This window comes from Manacus candei, unplaced genomic scaffold (assembly GCF_025592945.1).
Source record: "Manacus candei isolate 608988 ecotype Guabito, Panama unplaced genomic scaffold, ASM2559294v1 h1tg000048l, whole genome shotgun sequence".
Taxonomy (NCBI): Eukaryota; Metazoa; Chordata; class Aves; order Passeriformes; family Pipridae; genus Manacus; species Manacus candei.
Window position 1 is genome coordinate 3,043,174 of NW_026138096.1, and position 18,540 is coordinate 3,061,713.

Genomic DNA, 18,540 nt, shown 5'->3' on the forward strand with positions numbered 1-18,540 from the left:
AGAGATTTCCCAGAGGTAAGAAGCACAATGATCAGTGAATAAATCATAAACTCCAAGTAAAAAAACTGCTGCAGTTAGTACATACAGCAATCAACCTATCTTTTTCAGTCTCAGTACGAAAATTACCAATTCCATCACCAAATATTTATCTCTAAACTCTGAGATGAAGAAATATGCATTTCACTGAAATTCTGCAAGTTCTTTATGAATTAAATATAGTTGTTACTATCAGGGTTTTTTTCTCTGTCCTTTCTATACACCCTGAAGAGAAACAGCCACAAAATATGATGCATCAAAATACAAAGGTGTTACGGTGAACTAATAGCTCAGGATATTGTTTCAACAGAGGTTGGAAAAAATTTATTACGTTTGATCAACAACAGTTTAGTCTTGAGCATGTCGGTAAAAAAAAACTTTTGGGAGACCTACTTTCCTACAAAATTGCAGACAAAGTGAAGTGATTCTTATGAAAGTAAACGATTCACACAATGAAATATTAAGAATCCTAGCTAGAATCAAAACACACTCCCTTTCTGGCTCCAGATAACTATACTAATCAGAACTGTTAGAGTGAATTCAGGTCAGTCCCTCTGCAACCTCATAGGTTAGGATTTGAGGTTCCATCTCTAAAATTTTTTAATTTTAAATTTTAAATTTTTTAAATTTTTTTTCAAGAAGTATAACATTAGAAAATCTGCAAAATTTATGAGTAAAATGCAACTTGAGTGCTGAAGTACATAGTGAATGTCACTTAATTGCAGAGGATAAATGAGTAAGCTAATGGATGGAGTTAATGGAGGAGACCAGCCCTCTTAAAATGTCATTATTTCTTTTATTTAAACAGTCAATAGAAATCTGGGCAGTCTAAGAGGCATCTAGCTTCTGAGGTGCTACTCTGTGGCCAGGCAGTAATACTTGAAGTTTTCTTTGATTCTCCTTTACTGGAGAACCGGTCCTTAAATGTACTCACTATATGTGCTGCTAATTTAATTAAATTAAATAGTTGTGACGTTTCTTGATGAGGAAGAGCCAGAAGTCACAAATGCCTGGGCATCTTCAGAAATACTTTCAAATGGTTTTTGAATTCTTGAGATTTCCATACCGTTTTCAAGTCCCAGAATATAAACCAGACCTGGACAGCCACATATAACCCACAAGTTTGCTTGCTTCTTTCAAAAGATTTTCCCAGAGGAGCATTACTGTTCCCAAACTGATGAACTTTAATCTTACAACGACAAGTGAAAAAGCAAGCCTATGGTCTCCACTCCAGGCACACTTCTGCTGCAAGTTAGAGCTGTCATTATTCACTTGAAGCCCATGGTGATGGTTTGGTTCAAAAACACTAAATGGGAGGCAATCCCAATTGAATCATTCTGACTCTTTAGTGCCCTTACTTGCCTCAGGTATTTAATTTGTATCTGCGGTTAAAAATAGAAGAGATAATTCTTCAAGATCCAGTTTTGGAGACAAACTCCTCATGTCTTGGGTTCTGAATTCAAAAGAAGAAGAGAACAACTCCTACTTTGTCTAGGTGTTTGATTAAAATCCTCTTCACCTGGCTCCCTACCTTCCCAATAAAATAGCATCAAGACTCATTTTCTGAAATCCTGATCTTCAAGAACAATGTTCTCAGAGTCACTGCCTAAAGGAGCCAAGAGGAAAGAAGTTTATTGGCTTCCCTTGGCATGTTTGGCATTATAGAGACCTTTGTGTGGATAGGATTGATGGATGTCTCACTGAGGATTTTGTTGTTAACTTCATTTAAACTATTTCCTTTCACCTGGGGATCACTCTGATAAATTTTATTGCAGAAAAAAACAGTTTGGTACACTGATATTTGACATTTTATTCCCATAGCAACTTACCTCAGAGAGCCTTTCAATTCAGTTATTAATGAGGTTATTCTCACAGTAACTCTGAGGGAGGTGAATATTCCCATTTTCTAGCTCAAAAAGATGCTTCATAGTCTATTATGTGTTTCCTGATCTCAAGATCTCAGAGGGAAGTCTATTACAGACAAGTGAAATTTAGATTTTTTGTATTTTAGTAATACATTTTTTCAAGAAATATCTTTTCTGCTGGACAAACCTGTCAACCTGTTTCTTGCAATAGATTTCAGAGATTGTTTTTTCAGCTTATCCATAAGCAAACAACATGGTTAGTCAGAAATGCTCTTTTCTCAACAAAAGGGGGCTATGTTTTATCACTTACCAAAGGTCTTACGTTTTACATTGGAGCAGGTCCTGAAACTTTTTTCCTTAGTTTCAGTGTCAAGTTTACCCTTTAAAGGAACTATGAAAAGCATGAAGACTTACAAAGGCTTCCCTGCTATTCACTGGCTCCAGTATATCAGTTCAATTGTTCCTTGATGACTTCTGATGTTTCCAGTGGTGCTACTAAGTTTATAGCTTTTCTGAACAAAATCTCTGTCCTGTCACAAACCAAAACTGTTTTCACAGCAACAAAAAGGGATCTTTAATTAGCACTTTCACTGATCTTAAAAAAAAAGTCACTGACTTTTGAGTTTATAATAGTAGAATTTTGTAAATTGCTGCTTTATAATAGGATACATGGATGAGAAGTTCCAATTACTTTCCACTAAGCCAAGTAGAGTCAATGCAAAAGAAACCTTTCTGCTAGAAAATATGTCACCTGAATGCTATATGCTGACAGAACATAGATGCAGGCCAATTAGTTCTGTTATGGTAAACTAACCTGTGGTTATACTGAGGATTTGACACTGTCTGACTAAATCCTGATCATTTCCACATGACAATGAGGTCAGGGCTATGGACTTATATCAGTTATATTGTTAGCCAATGCATCAAACCAAATAATAAACTAATGATTGCTTCAGTTATTCCTGTCATGTAACTACAGTGACAGCCTAAATAGAGGGGGAATCATGTTCTTGCATAGAATCATAGAATGGTGTGGCTGTTTTCATGTGGCCAGCTTCATGTGACCAGGCACAATGAATCCTGTGCACAAGAAATGAACATATCTACCATACTGATGTATAACTATTTCCAAATATCAGCAAATCTTTTCTGACCTTCAGGCTTGTGTTAACCAGGCCGTTGACAGACACCAATATTTGTTATTTAGCAAAAGTGAGAATTTTTACTGTATTTCCATCCATTCATAGGAACTTTTGACCTCTGATGATATTTTTCATAGCACTGAGTTATACACCAATATTTAAAATCCCTGATCAATCATTACTGGGTTTTCACAAAAATCTGTTGCTATTTGCTCTTTGTTGAAAAAGAGTAGTAGATTCAGTACTCCATATTCCTTTCACTTTTCTGTTAAATCTAAAAGTCCCTGCATTTGAATTCTAGTTGGGTATTTTTAGCTTAATGGATGGATGATTAACCAGTCAACAGAAGATAATGAGATGTTGAAAAGGGCTGCTTTAAAATTATGCTGCTGAAGGATTACACTAAACTGATCTACACAATCAAGACCATCTAGGCCAATGGCCCATCATCAGCATTCAAATTCTTGCTCTCAGTCCATGGTATCACATTTTCAGATTGATTAGGTCAGTGACCCTCCACCTCCATGGGCAAGGAAGTAGCATTAGAAGAGTGTCTTGTCTGTGATTCCCTGCAAGGGGTCAGCTCTGCACAGATCTCTCTTCTTAGTCACAGTCTGAGTCTTCCCCACTTTATGTCTGTATTGTGCACTAGTTCTACCCCTTTCTGAACTTTACTGTTCATTGATGATATCCTGGATATAAATTTAATTGCTTTTTTGCAATGTTAGCCTACATTCATGCCACTATCATATTTTGTCTCTTTTCCCTTTTAAATTGTGTCAACTGCTGCTGTTTTAAATCTTAGATATTTGTCAAGGGAGTTTCACCTTGGTTATTGCCTGTACCATTAGTCATCATCAGGACTTCTGAAGATCTTGCATTATCCCCAAAAAAGACAAGTAAAACATATCATTGTGCTAATTTTTTTGCAACTCACATCATCACTGGTGACGTTAAACAGATAGTCATTCTTTCCTGTTGTGTACTGTGCTGCCAATGAGAACATGCTATGAACTTGGGCTTGATCCCTATTAGATTGTCCAGCTGACTTTTTGCAATGACAACACACATTTTGTGTTCCTTAAAATTTGTGCCTAGCTCTGTCAGCTTTATTTGACCTTCTTTGTTCTATATTAATAGGAAAAAAATTAAAATTCATTAATTTAAATTACTAACTTTGCCTTCAAATAAAGCAATTGTACTTTAGATTGTATTAGCTTAAATCTTTCTGACATAAGATATTTATAATTATTTTTACTTATTTTCAGAAGGCTAATTGGTTGCCTTCCTGGGATTGTCATCAAAGTCAACAGACCTACTTAGCAGATTATTTTAAATTTTTCTTTACCTTTATTGCCTGTGCTCACTTATGTGTGAGGACAAAATGCAAGTATTAGAGTCAGTATATATTATGTGACAGGGATCAGAGTTTGATCTCTACTTCAATATAAAGCAATTTCTGTTAAAGTAAACATAAATTCTGTACTGTAGCACTGTAACTCCCCTGTGAAGGTTACTATCTCGTTCTACTGCCCTTGAAACTAGACTTCTAACAACTCTAGAGTTGTAGGTGTATCATAAGATGTCACAATTAGTTTAATCCAGTCTAAACACCCATACTGCCATCAAAAGGGGTGTTCTTGCTCTCCTCTGTTCCTGCTGTCTGCAACGTGACAGAGGTAGTCTCTATGTGATTACCTCATTTTCTTGTCAGTTTTTCAAAGAACAAGTCTTTTACTGAGATGATCACATGCTCCTGTCATAGCATCACAGGAAAAGGATCATAAAGGGTTAAGACACGGTGTTGGTGAGGTGCTTTTTGAGAGAAATTTGGTATGTGTGTAAGCTCTAAAGCACATAGGTTATGTTTCTGATATTGGGAAATATAAATAATTTCTACTTCCCCATATTATAAACATACACTACAAAAATAGAAATCTTTCCTGTGAAAAGCCAAAAGAAAAATGAGAAGTAGTATTTTTTTGCAATGTTTTAATTTCAGAAAAAAACCCAGAAATGCACATGCACTCTACATGGATGTGTATACATGGATAGACATCAATAACAGCAAAGCAGAAAACATAATGAATGAATACTCAGAAATTTTTAATTTTAGCTGAGATCAGTGAAGACCTTTTGATTTTGTAGTTCCTTCCTTCTCCAATGGAAAAGAGGAGAAATGGCAAGATGAGAAAAGCAAAAGGATAAGAAAAACTCCAAAACTACATAACTTTCTGTCTGCTTCCATTGGAGTTGAAGTCACATTCTTACTCAAAAGAACAGAACTTCCATATTGCTTTGTATCCCTCAGATTGAAATTATTTATTTAAAAGAATAGTTTTTCCTCTCATCTCTTCCTGCATTTGTTCAAGCAAACCATGGCAAGTAAGAACCGGCTTTTCAATGACTCTTTTTTTTCCTGGCCACCTGAGAGTGTACTGCTGTATGTCCCAGAAGCAGAGTAACCTGTTTGAAGACACAGAGGCAACACACTAAAATATCCAATTAGAAAATGTTATGCTTAAATTTTGGACTAGTTTTGAAGAGGCATAAAGCCAAGAAAATTTACTTTATTTTTTAATCTAATACTCCCAAGAAACACTGTGGGAGAGAGATGCAGCCACAAGAGTTCTTCTAATCAGTACAATTAATCTTTGCCAGTAAACACCTGTTTGTGCTCAATCCTTCAGAAAGGAATAGTTAATTTCATCAAATCTGTGTTAAAATTCTTGTGGAGCAAAGCAGCAGCCAAACATTCTTACATCTTCCACGGAGCAATAAGTTTTTGTTTTTCCATGGGATAGCAATCACAGGAACCCCTGCAGTCCTTGATGCTTTTGGTGAAGCCCTTACTAAGGCTACCATAGGACAACTTTTCAGTAGTCTTTAAGCAAAAACTAGTGACTGTGTTCTTAATCAAAATCCTACTGCAGTTTACAGCTGTAAGACTCTCTGTACTGACTTCAGTGGCATGCAGACAAGGCGTGAAGACAAATCTCTGCTATCTGTAAATCCCTCCCAGCGTCTCACAGAAGTCGACACCCACATCCCTAAAAGCATCAGATGACTTTTCTTGTGTTTTGTTTTGGTGCTATATCTCCAATTTCTCAGAGAAGGTCTTGAGACTGTAGGATGGCACTCAGTAGTTTCAAACTTCCCTCAGAGAAAAGCTCTAACGATTTGTAGCCTGTTCTACTTGTCCAAGGACGAAGCTTTTTTTTAAAGGCTTCAGGTAGCTGCTTGATATATTTTTCAGAATAGATGTATTTAATGTCAGTATGATTTTAATTTGGCTTATTAAAGTCATAAACAGCTCTGTAGAGAAATTTTCCTTTGATCTTGGGTTCAAACAGATTCTTGTTTACCAAGGAGTCACAGTTTCCTTGTGAATGCAAGATCTCATCTTAATTTCTTTTTCAGCTTTTACAGAATAACATTAGAAAAAGAATTATGTTCTTTTACAGAATTAAAAGGGAAGAAAAGTTTTGAAAATCAGTTCTAACAATTTTTTCCTTTTGCAGCTTGGTTATATTCAAATGCTAATTTTCTTTGGAATTTCAATTTTATTTCAGTTGTGGCAACACATGCCTGTTTATGTAACAGTGTAAATGATTAGCTGACTCACCAAATTCTTCTAGTCTGTTTTGGAAAATGGTAGTCAGTTGTAGTTCTTTCCAGTACTCATTTTAACAAATTCAAAAAATTCCCCAGCCATTTAGGGAAATCCCCACACTTTTAAATGATGTGATGTGAGGTGGACCTAAATCTTGTACCTGTTTGCAACTCCCACAACCCAACACACCACCAGCTCTAAGTGAATAAAACACATATCATGCCAGTGCTGTGAGTATACCTGCATAACAGGAGATATTGTTCAGCCAATGATCTCATCTTGCAGATGGCTTCACAAGGAAGCACAGTATAGAAATTAGCTATTGAAAAAAGCCGCTTTGGATCAACCAAGAGTTCTGAAATTAAAGTCTTTTGATAATACAGAAATGTATCACTGACCAAAGAAAGGAAAGTATGCAAATATGATCAGACTGAAAAGTGTTTTCAAGTCCAAAGCAAAATTAACTGAATTTTAAATAAAATTTGTTTGATGTACAAAGATCTTCAATTCTTTCTAATTGCAAATAATTATAAATTAATGACTACAAATATAAATATAAAGGAATAATTATAAAAATATTAACATAATAATTAGAAACAGTTTATGTTGAGACTAAAACACTCATTGATCCTGAAGAATTGACACACTGTAATGCAATTTAAATGCAACCCCCCTAAATACAATAGAAAACACCATGATTCATCGTTAATAAGATAAAATCAGCTCTGAAACTGTTTTTTTCTTGTCCTCCAGTTATTTATCACTTTCTAACTAGTAAGTTTCCCAGTCAAATAATGTCTCATTTTACTCAGAACCCTACGAAGCTGTACAGATTTGTGCTCTTTGCTCACCTTGAAGACATGCCTGGCTTTATCATTCTGTCTGCAAATATTATTTCTTCCTGATTTTAAACAGTATCTTTCTTCACTAGTGCACTAACCATGAACAGAGCATAATGGAATGTGACTTCTTTTGACTACCCAAACCATTTTATGACCCTTAATCTAATTTTTGGTCGCTGTTCATATTTGGCCTGTCTATGTCCATTCAAGTTGGTGATTTTATTATGAGTACTGAGTACTCATAATATGAATATCTGAGTAGACGATATGTGTAGATACATAATACGAGTAGATACATGACTGTATCTACGTATTTACTCATCTTATGCATCTTTGTGTGGAAGGAAAGTAACAACTTTAATAAGGTCTCATGGCTGCTAAGACCTAGTGAGGTTCTGTCAGCACTTCCCCTGGCTCTCCCTGGAAAAGGCTGGAGCGTCTGAAAAATAGACATATGTAGAAAGAAGACTGCAGAACTAGTTTAAAATCCTGATAGCAATGGCTTTCAGGTCAAATCATACAGGCCAAGTCTAGAATAAAATTTGATTTAGTTTTTATTTTGTTTTTCTGATTTACAGAAACAGGAAGTATTAAAACATCCCAAAACAGACCTGCAAGACAGTGCTCAGACTTACATAAAAATCTAGTTTCTTGGCTAATGGCTATATCACATCTCCTTGTTTCTGTTTTCTCTTGAGATCAGTGAGAATGCAGCTAGATATCTTGAAATGATCATTCTATTAAAAATATGGCTTTACTGCACACCTTATAATGTCTTAGTGACCATGTTCTGGTTTTGGCTATTGCCAGACAGTCCAAATAAACCAGTGGGACTCAACTAGAGAAGGAGAATGTCTGTATTTAGCTTATGAAGTTCTTCCACTTTTTCTTGAATTGAAAGGCCTCTACTTTGTTTTATATTATGCAAAGCATGTGTATGCCTATGCTTTGGCCATGTTTGATTGGTGTTTTCTCTAGGAGATACAAAGTTCTTTCAGGTAATGGTTATTGAGTGTATCTGGACTAATCACATATACATGCAGTAAATATTCCTCAGCTGCAGTGAGAAAACAGATGTCAGCTCTATTTAGAATACACCCAATATACATATTGCCTCTTGAGCTAGATGTAATTTACACTTGAACAAATGATGAGTAACATGAGAATATTTTAAATTACTAAAATTACAAATGAAAGGGGAGAAATGTTGTGTTCTTTCATGGTATCATAAATCAAACACATAATGATCTGTGTTGATGTAACTTTTTTTGTTGTTGTTTTTCAAGTCACCATAGCACTCTTGAATAATGCAGCAGAGTTGAATGCATATGAAATGTTTCATTTTTTTTAACATATAGCATTATGTATATAACGCTGATTAAAAAAAGAATAGGCATTTCCACTACAACTATCCGGATTTTTTGCAGTGTGGTTTTAAAAACCCAATAATCTGTGATGTGAATATTTTCCCCAAAGTATACTTTATCCCTGGGGAGCAGTGGAGCAAGAAATATTTATTCTATCTGTCGCTAGAAAGTTTTATACCATATATCTGCTCCATCAGTGGTCATGCAGTTCGGAAGATGTGCCTGAGAAATGGTGTAGTATGAAGTGGAAGCCAGGTTCTGTTCTCAACTCTATGGTAACTTGATGTGTGGGATTTAAATCAGTCTACTGATTTCTGTACCCCCACTTCCCCAGCGGTGTAGACTTTTCCCACATTAAAAATGGCTTTCAGTCTTCGCAGTGGTTTTATAAAACACCATTACTTGAATTGGTTCTTGCTACTCTCCCAATTACTTGTATGGCTGAGCTCTAAGGTACTTCCCATATCTAATTTTACAGCTGCTTAGAGATGTAATGATTCATTTTTCTACAGACAGTGGTAGAAGATATTGAAGCACTTGCCTAAAATCACATGAGAAGACTGTGGCAATAGAGGGGCTCCTGTATACAATTCAGTCACAAATCACTGCACCATCCTCGATACTCCTGATAGTTTTTGAGTATACTAATATATCTGACCAAGTATCTGCAATGGCTAGGACCGCATTTTTTTACTTTTCCTGGCAAGCAGGGTGAAACCTTTAATTCAGCTTGTGAATCCCATTACCATCATCTAGCTTGTATTTGCTCATGATCAAACTGCTGGAAATGGGGCTAATTCAGAACTTTGATTCTAATTGAAATAAGTATATTTGCACTTAAAGTTATTAAAAGAGACTTGAATCTGTGCAGTAGAATGAATCTGAGGTTTATTTGAGTGTGAATAAATGTAAAGAAAAAAATTCATTAATTTATATGCATATATAGAGAGAGCATTGCTGAAATTAATAGACATCCATCATTCTAATACCATATCATGCAACAGATGTCATAAATGCTCATCACCGTCTATAAATACCCGAAGGGAAGTTCTAGCCAGGTGGGGGTTGGTCTCTTCTCTCGGGCACTCAGCAATAGGACAAGGGGGCACGGGCTTAAGCTCCACCAGGGGAAATTTAAGTTGGATATCAGGAGAAAATTCTTTACAGAGAGAGTAATCAGGCATTGGAATGGGCTGCCCAGAGAGGTGGCGGATTCACCATCCCTGGAGATTTTTAAACGCAGATTGGACGTGGCACTGAGTGCCATGATCTAGTAAATGGACTGGATTTGGACCAAGGGTTGGACTCGATGATCTCGGAGGTCTTTTCCAACCCAATCGATTCTATGATTCTATGATTCTATTCTATGAAATGCTGATCTATTTGCTCCCTTAGATAGCCAAATATCTGGTTTATTCCATATTCCTTCTTGGTTTTGAATTAATGATGGTTTTTAAGGGATAAAGCTGGGAGATGGGGGAGGAGAGATCATAACACTTGATTTTTCCAAATTGGTGAAAATCAAAGTGACTTTAAAGAAACTCCCTCATACTGTTTTAATAAAAGTCTCATTCTGTGGGTTTACCTGTATGAAAAATTTCCTGGAGACAATATAAACTAATTTTGGTTTCTGAAAACTGTTAGTAGTTTTAGACTGAAATTCAGAGTCCATGTCTAAGACCTCCAAAGTATGGTGTGATGATAAAATGAGAGAAGTTCCAAAGGAGTTGGGAAATATTTTTTTTCTCTTGAGTAAAAGATACCAAGCAAGCTATAAAAGAGTAATAGTCATATTACTGTTACTGAAGAAAATGTCCTTCTGCCAGCCACACGATTATCTCAGTGGGGCTTTGTGCTAGAAAAATGTCATTAGCTACAACACCAGGCACCAAAAGAGCTGGACTTGTCATGTTTTGGAGGACAAGAATTTAATACTTGTGATCTCCTCGTTGCACAGAGAAAATGGCAGTGTCTGACCTTGATATTTCAAACATTGGAAATGACAGAGGTCATGATGAGCTGTAATTCTTCTTAGAGTAAGAGGTGGCCTTTTGGCATTGAATTTTCACCAAAAAAAAAGCAAACCAACCACACACTGAACCTTAAAATAAAAAAGTGTGATGAAAAAAATTAGCCAAAAATTTTGAGAGTGTGAGATTAAAAACACCCGAGGAAAACACCCAAAGTGTATGACTAGCATAGTACCAGGGTGGCAGTGAACTCAGCTCAACCATTCACTGTTTATCAGGGCTGTGAAGCTAATGTGGCTTGTGCATGGCTGATGTGTTACAGTTTTACTCAGTTAATTTGGTATTGGTCTCAACTGCAAAGATATGCCATTTTTTATTCTTTCCTGATATCCCAAGGGAGGAACTGCCTGAGTTTGTGAATCTGTAATGTTATGAGTGATCAAAAGAGACTGAGTTGTCTTACTTAAGTGAACTATCCCTTTCCAAAGAACCACAGTGGTTGCAAGTCTAGCTCATTTCAGACATAGGCTCAGGTATGTTTGCATACTTCCACAGTTATTTAAAATTATCTTTGTTTTCTCTTGCATGAAATGTGTTGCAATCATTGTACCTTAATTTAAATAAGGGTTATGGAACAGTGAGATGTAGAAAGAAAATAATATTTTTTTTCTTAATAAAGATAAGAAACTGCAACATCTCACTTTCTATTGAAGTTAAACACAAAAAGTAATAAAACTTGACCAATTGTTGTGGCTATGTTTTTTAACCACTTATTTGGCTTACTAATAATCTACCCTAAATTCCACAGTCTAGTGCTTCACTTAATAATTTCAGTCTTGTGGAAATCCAATTTGCAATTAAATCCCATTAAAATAATAAGTTGTTCTAGTAATTCAGAGCAATAAACACACTAAAGAAGGAAGTACAGAGATACAGAATAAAAGTTATATGGACAATAAAATGTCCTATTCATATCCAAAAGTAAATGCTTAATCTTAATTTTACAAAAACAAAATAATTCTTCAAACTGATGCATTTCAAAACCAGTCAGGCTTCAGAAAGTAATATAGTCAAGTCTTACTGAACTGTGGCTTGACTGAAATCAAGATAATTACAGACTATTTCAACAGCTTTTCAGTTGTTTTGGGAACTGGATTCATCTGAATGACTGTAAAATAAAGAACAAATTCAAACTAATCTTTCTTCAAGGAACGTGTTTGTTGAAAAAAAAATTGGTAAAATAAGCAAGAAACATGAGAAGGTTTTAAAGCAGAGTAACACAGACAACACCACAATGCTGGAGGGAAAAATCGATTCCTCTTTCCTATCAAAAGAGTTAGTAAGATTAACATGTTGCTTATGATATTTTCAACACTGTGCTGAATTCCTACCTAAATTAAGGATCATCTTAGATAACCCAGTCAAGTACCTGGCAGGGATGACTTGTGGAAACAGGATTTAAGTGGCTGTAAGTTTACATGGACTGTGGTTTTGCCAAACTATATTATTCACCAGACCAATATTGACCAGCGAGAACTACAAGAGAGCAACCCACCGGTAAAAACTGTCAGCAGAGACCCTAACTGCAGCTTGCTGACAGACAATGTTGCTTCTCAGACATCTGGGTAACCCTAACTCTTACATGATTCAGCACAAAATTTATTTTCCAATTTTCTGTTTCCAAGCAGTTTATAAATCCTTTGCAAGCTTAAGCATTTTTATTTCAGTATCCAAATCCTAAAACTGCCATATTCACCATCTTTGTTTCTGTAGACTAGCATCTGCTGCTTTCAGCTCTGGCAGCTCTGGACTTGATTTGACTCCAGTAATTACCAGAAAGGTGGTTACTATAGCTGCACTAATGAAAGGAGCAACCATGTTTCCTTGAAGGCAGTGCAAGCAAACATAAACAAACAAATGATTGTAAATGAGATATTATTGCAACCGAGAAAGTAAGATACTAGCCCTTTTTAGTGTCTTGATATATATCAACATTGCAACTTTCTACACAAAGCTTTGCTTAAGATGATACAGGTTTTTTTAACACTTTATTTAAAGTGTTATTAGTCTTACAGGATTTTCTTCCTCATCATGATTTGAGCCACATTTTTGGGTGGTGAGGCACTGGCACAGATTGCCCAGAGAAGTTGTGGGTGCTCCATCCCTGGCAGTGTTCAAGGCCAGGTTGGATGGGGCTTTGATCAAATCAGTCTAGCGGAAAATGTCCCAGCCCTTGGCAGGTTGGTTGGAACTAGATGATCTTTAAGGTGCCTTCCAACCCAAACCATTCTATGGTTCTATGATTTTTCCAATGACAGCCTGTCTGCATAATTTTGCAGATTACTGTTGCAGCAATAACAGGTGCATAGATGATGGTCCATGGCCAAAGCCAGTAACATAAGAAAGTTTTAAATTAAAAAAATCCTGTTAAGTTGCATTGAACTTTGTCATCTCTGGTTCACTGAATTTAGCTCCAACTGTGATCCTTTTCTGACAAGTGACTGTAAAAACTGTATCACACATTCTCGTGTTTGTGTTTCAGTGACTTTGCATCAATTTTGTTCAGGATGTTGTTGGATTTTTTTTAAAACCACCAGATCTACCAATGAAACAGAGGTTTGAAGGTCATGCTGTGTTCAGTCTCATGCAACAACAATAATGGCATTTCTGAGAAATAAAATCTCACTCACCCTCACAGCAAACCACTTCAGTGTCTAGGTCAGACTGTGCTGTCAGATTTTCACGAAGTGCGAGTTAATCCAGTCTACTACCAAGCTAAAATGAAATCTCTCAGAACTTATGTTACATAATGAAATAGTCTTACAATATTACTATTATTTATTGCATTAAGGTGGAAAAGTTTGGAGGGGCTGATCATACTAGCTCATCATGCGAAAAGCTTCCATCACTGTAACAGAATGTAGGATTAATGTAACAATACTATCCTTATATTACTATGTATCTGTAGGAAGATGGTGTTACTTACCTGAATTACTTAGTGCACTTTTAATAGATCATAAGGTTTCTGGAAAATACTAATGGCTGCACAATGCTAACTTATGTCTTGTTACTTGGTTAGGACAGAGATATGTTTCTCTTTGGAGATACTGAGCACTGGAGGCATTGGACTAAGATGAATTGATGAACAAAATGAATGTAGCATATTTTAAAGCAAAATTCCTCTTTGTTACCTATTAAATATATTTGGTGTTTTAAGAAAAAAAGTGAATATCACATGGTAAAATTATGTTGGTTGGAATCAATATAATATTTCTTATCTGATTTCTGATTCTGACTTAGCATGCTACAAACTATTTTCCTTTTCTTTTCTCCTTTATTTTGCAGTTAACTTTGACCACTTTCAAATATTGCGGGCTATTGGGAAAGGGAGTTTTGGAAAGGTAAGAATCAACTTATTTTTAGCAGTTAAAAATCTAATAGGGAATTCCTTTGTGTTTTTCTGGTAACCTGATTAGGGTTAAATAACATAGGTTTTGTAGCCTTTTCCTTCTCAAAGACATCTGATCACCAGTATGAACTGAGCCTGACTATTCACTAAATTATTTCTATTATAATACATTCACTAAAATCAATTGAACAAAAATTATTGTAATAATTAAGTCTCCCCAATGGGGATTAGCAGAGTTTAGAAATCTGTCCTCAAAACAAAAAGAAACAAAAAAGTAGGAGCAGACTACTTCTTTAGACAGTCTACTAGAGTGATCTTGTTCTTAAATCTCTGGACTCATTTGTGTCTTTAAAATAATTGCAGTATTTTAAAGGCACTTTACATAGATTAAATCCACTTGGGACTGTATAAACTGACATACACTATAATTATGATCATTGAGTAAATGTTTGTTTAATTCAACAGGATTTCGCTGAAACAGAGAAGATTAATGGTTTGTTTACACATGTATAGACAACCTTTATTTTTTATAATAATGATTATAACAAGGTTTTAAATTTTAATATGGGTAAATACAAGACCATGAAGCCAGAGAAAATCATATTATAAAAATATTAGAAACCATTTCTCATGGGAATACATTTGAAGATGAAGTATAACTGACACCTCATCAGGTAACTGATCAAGCAACAACTAGGTAGATCTAGATTTGAATGACTCTTGAGTATGTGCCAAGTCAGTGCTGATGAGATACTTCTGTAGTCATGCATTAAGAACACACACAGGATTTTGCTGGTTCTTGGGCTTCATGCAGAAAAATTACTTTAATTTTAGATATTTCTTGCAGAACAGCATAGTGCTTCATGGCATGGTTCTTATTTGATTCAGTTGTTTTCAAGAGAAACCCTCTCTGAAGTCAATGGGAGAATATGCTGCAAGGCCAACATGGTTTTTCAGAACTCCTTAAAAATCAGGCAGGTGGAGAGCTACGATTGTTTATTACAATACAGTGATGAAATGCCATGTCAAACTAAATAGAGGTCCAAGAGTGCAAGTTAGGCACAGGAAAAGAAGTTAAAGATATATCCAAATCATGTTGGCCCTCACAAAGATCGCCTGCACCCCTCTTTATTCAAGTCTTTTGCATTCACACCTCTACTGTCTCTGCCCTTTCAAAGGGGCCCTCAGCCTTCCACACCATGCAGGAAAATAAAAGAAACCTACCTGTGTTTTGAAGGCTTGTTAGTTGATGTTTGATCCACTCTTTTCCATGGCATTGAGGAAACAGGTAAATGTTTCTATGATATTTCTAGAAACATCCAACTTTCTTACAGATTTAAATGACTGCAGTGTTCTAGTGAATCTACTTTGGAGAATCTTCATTGGTGAGAACACAGTTTCACAGCCCTCAGAGAACATGTTTAATGCAAGAAAGGACTCATGCATGAATACCTTCTAAACTTAAGTCCTTATTTTGCAGCTGTCAAATACAACAGCAAAGTCCTTGTTGGAACAGGCTTTTTTTTTCTTTTTTTTTTCCCCCAAATGAATCCAGTCTTCTGACAAATCACCTTGTTTTGCCTTCCACAGGCAAGGAAATAAAGAAACCCATTTTCAAGCGACCTATTATAACATAGCCAAAAGCACAACATGGTAAATTAGTCACCATTTCAAGTGTCTTTTCTGTGAGACAGTCTTGCCTTTATTGGTCATTTAGAAGCCTCGTTGCTGGCAACTTTTCCTATTACTGTCCTTCTGGAAGTACCTGGCAGTAGAAAATGTCAACAGATGATGCAAGACTGTTAATCTCTATTGTTAGCTGTTTAATGTTTGGAGTCCATTGTGTTCTAGCATCTTGCAACACATAACTTTGTTCAGTATCATGTTTTCCTTAAACTACCTGCTTCCTTTATGGCTCCACTGTGGCCTTTTCTGTTTTCTGAGAGTAAAAGGATGTTTTAAGACATGCTCTACTTTTTTATTTTATTGTTGTTGGTACAATAGCTCCCTCTCTCTCTCAATATTTCTTAAATTACTCTGGTTGCTACAGCAACCTTAGGCCTTAGCAGGATATTGCTGCAGGAGGTATCTGACATGGTAGAGCCTCTACACAGCTCAGCTCTCTCTTGTGCACAGAGCTCAAGGTGATCCTTGGCACCTCACCTCCTCCCTTGGGGCTGACTGATTCAGCAGCTATGCTCTGTCCTCCCAGCTGGCTTCAGAAAGCAGCTCCCTGCCTTTTCCTTTGGAATTTTCAGTTCACACTAGCAATATTTGCTGTTACAGGAATTCGTAGGTCGTTTGGTATCAAATGTTTTGTATCTCAAGAGCTTGCCTTTTCTGAGAAGTGACCACTTGCTTTAAGAGGGTGCCTCAGTTTGTGCAGCTTCTTAGGGACAGGTTGAGAGCAGATGCTGTCTCATAGACACTGTAGCATATTCCCCAGGAAAAGTGAAGATACATCACAGCAATTTTGAGGAAGGTAGGCAATAGGTGTGGAGAGAACAGAAACCACAAGCATGCTCCTTTTTCTGGAAACAATCAGGCTCCCTTCAAAGGTGACCTTTGAGAGCTCAGGATGCAACCTGGTAAGGGACAGATGAAGAAGGCAAGCTTCAAGCTGCGTCAGACCATCACAGCCAAAATTTCTGTGCAAGTTAGTGGTTCTTTTGTTCAAGCCAAGGGACATGCAAGCTGTGGCAGAATGATGTGTGACTGCTCATTGAATACTTCTCCCTCTCCTGGGCTCGTGCATACACACCCAGTGTATGTACCTGTACATACAGACACTGGCACAGCCCTGGGCAAGGGTCAGTGGTACTCAAGTGAGGTGTGGGGCATTACTCTAAAAGTAGCCTTTCTGGCTTCAGTGGCCTTGCTTTGCTAAGTTCAAGCTGCTTGCTTATGCTTTGGTGTCTTCATGCACAACAGGACAATTTTTTTTTTTTGAAGACCTTTAAGTTAGTTATGCTTAGTATATTCCAGTTATTACTCATTGCAAGTACATTGCAAGTGGGCTGGTGAGAAATTTTGACCAAACAGGTTTTATTTGTAAATTAAATATTTGCTTTCTAAGTAAATTCAGAAGTAGAAACTTTTAAATACTCAAACCAAAAATACTTAACTCTGGTCAAAGTAGTTATTTCTTTATGACAAACAACATCTTAGAAGTGCTGTCACATGTTTAATTTGGCCATGTTTTTCCATGTTGTTGTATGTAGAGATATCACTCTTCTCAAAAAATACTGGAGAAAATATATTTTCGAAGATCACCCAATAAGTACAAAACTGACAAGGAGTGAAATACAAGAATTCCCATTATCCTTATAACTGTTACAATAACCATGTAATTGCAGGGTTACTGCTGCAAAATAATTTGTATTCAGGTGCAACAACTACTTCTCAGGAATATTATAGTACCAATTTTCTTTAAGTTCTCTGTTCATGGGAGCAGGTGTATTGAACAATCTGACCTCCTTAAATTAAATTTAAATTATAATTTCGATGTACAAATTCACTTCTTTTTGTCTGAGACGGTGAGACACAAGACTTGGTTCTAATTATTTTGGTGTATTTATATATATTTATAAATTTATATTTATATATTTGCTAATTTTTTATAAAACAGTGACTTCCTGTGCTGAAGTAATTGAAATTGTACTGGTGTAAAACAGATGGGAGCCTAGAATCACGTCTGCATTGATTGAGGGTACTTTGCTAAATATTATGCAAAATATTTCAGAAAAAATATGCTACTGTCCTAAAAGCAACAAAATACACAATTGCAGAGTATTAATATTGTTTGACAGTATAACAACCTATTTTTTTAGCTTGAGTTAATATGAAAGGATAGTAAGCAGATGCTTGGGCTGCTCCAGATGTCATGTTTTGCTCAGGGGAATCTGGGAATGAATCCCCGTATTTCAAGGAAATTCCTGGCAGTGTAAAGATAAAATTATGATATCCATTCTCCAGCCTCTTTGTGTAAATTTTTCCTACTCTTCTTGTAGGCTAAGACTATGAGGAATAGTTTTTCAGAGCACATCGGTAAGAACACAAAATGTAGCAGTATTTGAGGCATGTGCTTGGTAGCAGATTTGCCAGTTCCCACCCTGAAGCATATAGCTGATTTCTGTCTTGCAGTCCCCATGTCTGGGTGAGTGCCTTCTGCCTGTGGCAGTGCAACAGCCCCTCTGCTGGGCTGTGATTCCTCATGGCAGCTATAGCTGCCCCATCTGATCTACTGACAGGACATAATAGTGTCATGCAGGAGCACAGATGCAGTGTGCACTCCAG

The 18,540-nt window shown here is 36.3% G+C and overlaps 1 protein-coding gene across 1 annotated transcript in view; it reads left to right on the forward strand.

Annotated features, from left to right (window-relative positions):
- Positions 1-18,540, forward strand: part of STK32B (serine/threonine kinase 32B) — a 176,507-nt gene that overhangs the window by 15,120 nt on the left and 142,847 nt on the right. Inside the window, exon 2 of the mRNA XM_051798294.1 lies at positions 14,181-14,236. Coding sequence (XP_051654254.1) covers positions 14,181-14,236 — 56 coding nt within the window. The remainder of the gene's footprint in view (positions 1-14,180; positions 14,237-18,540) is intronic.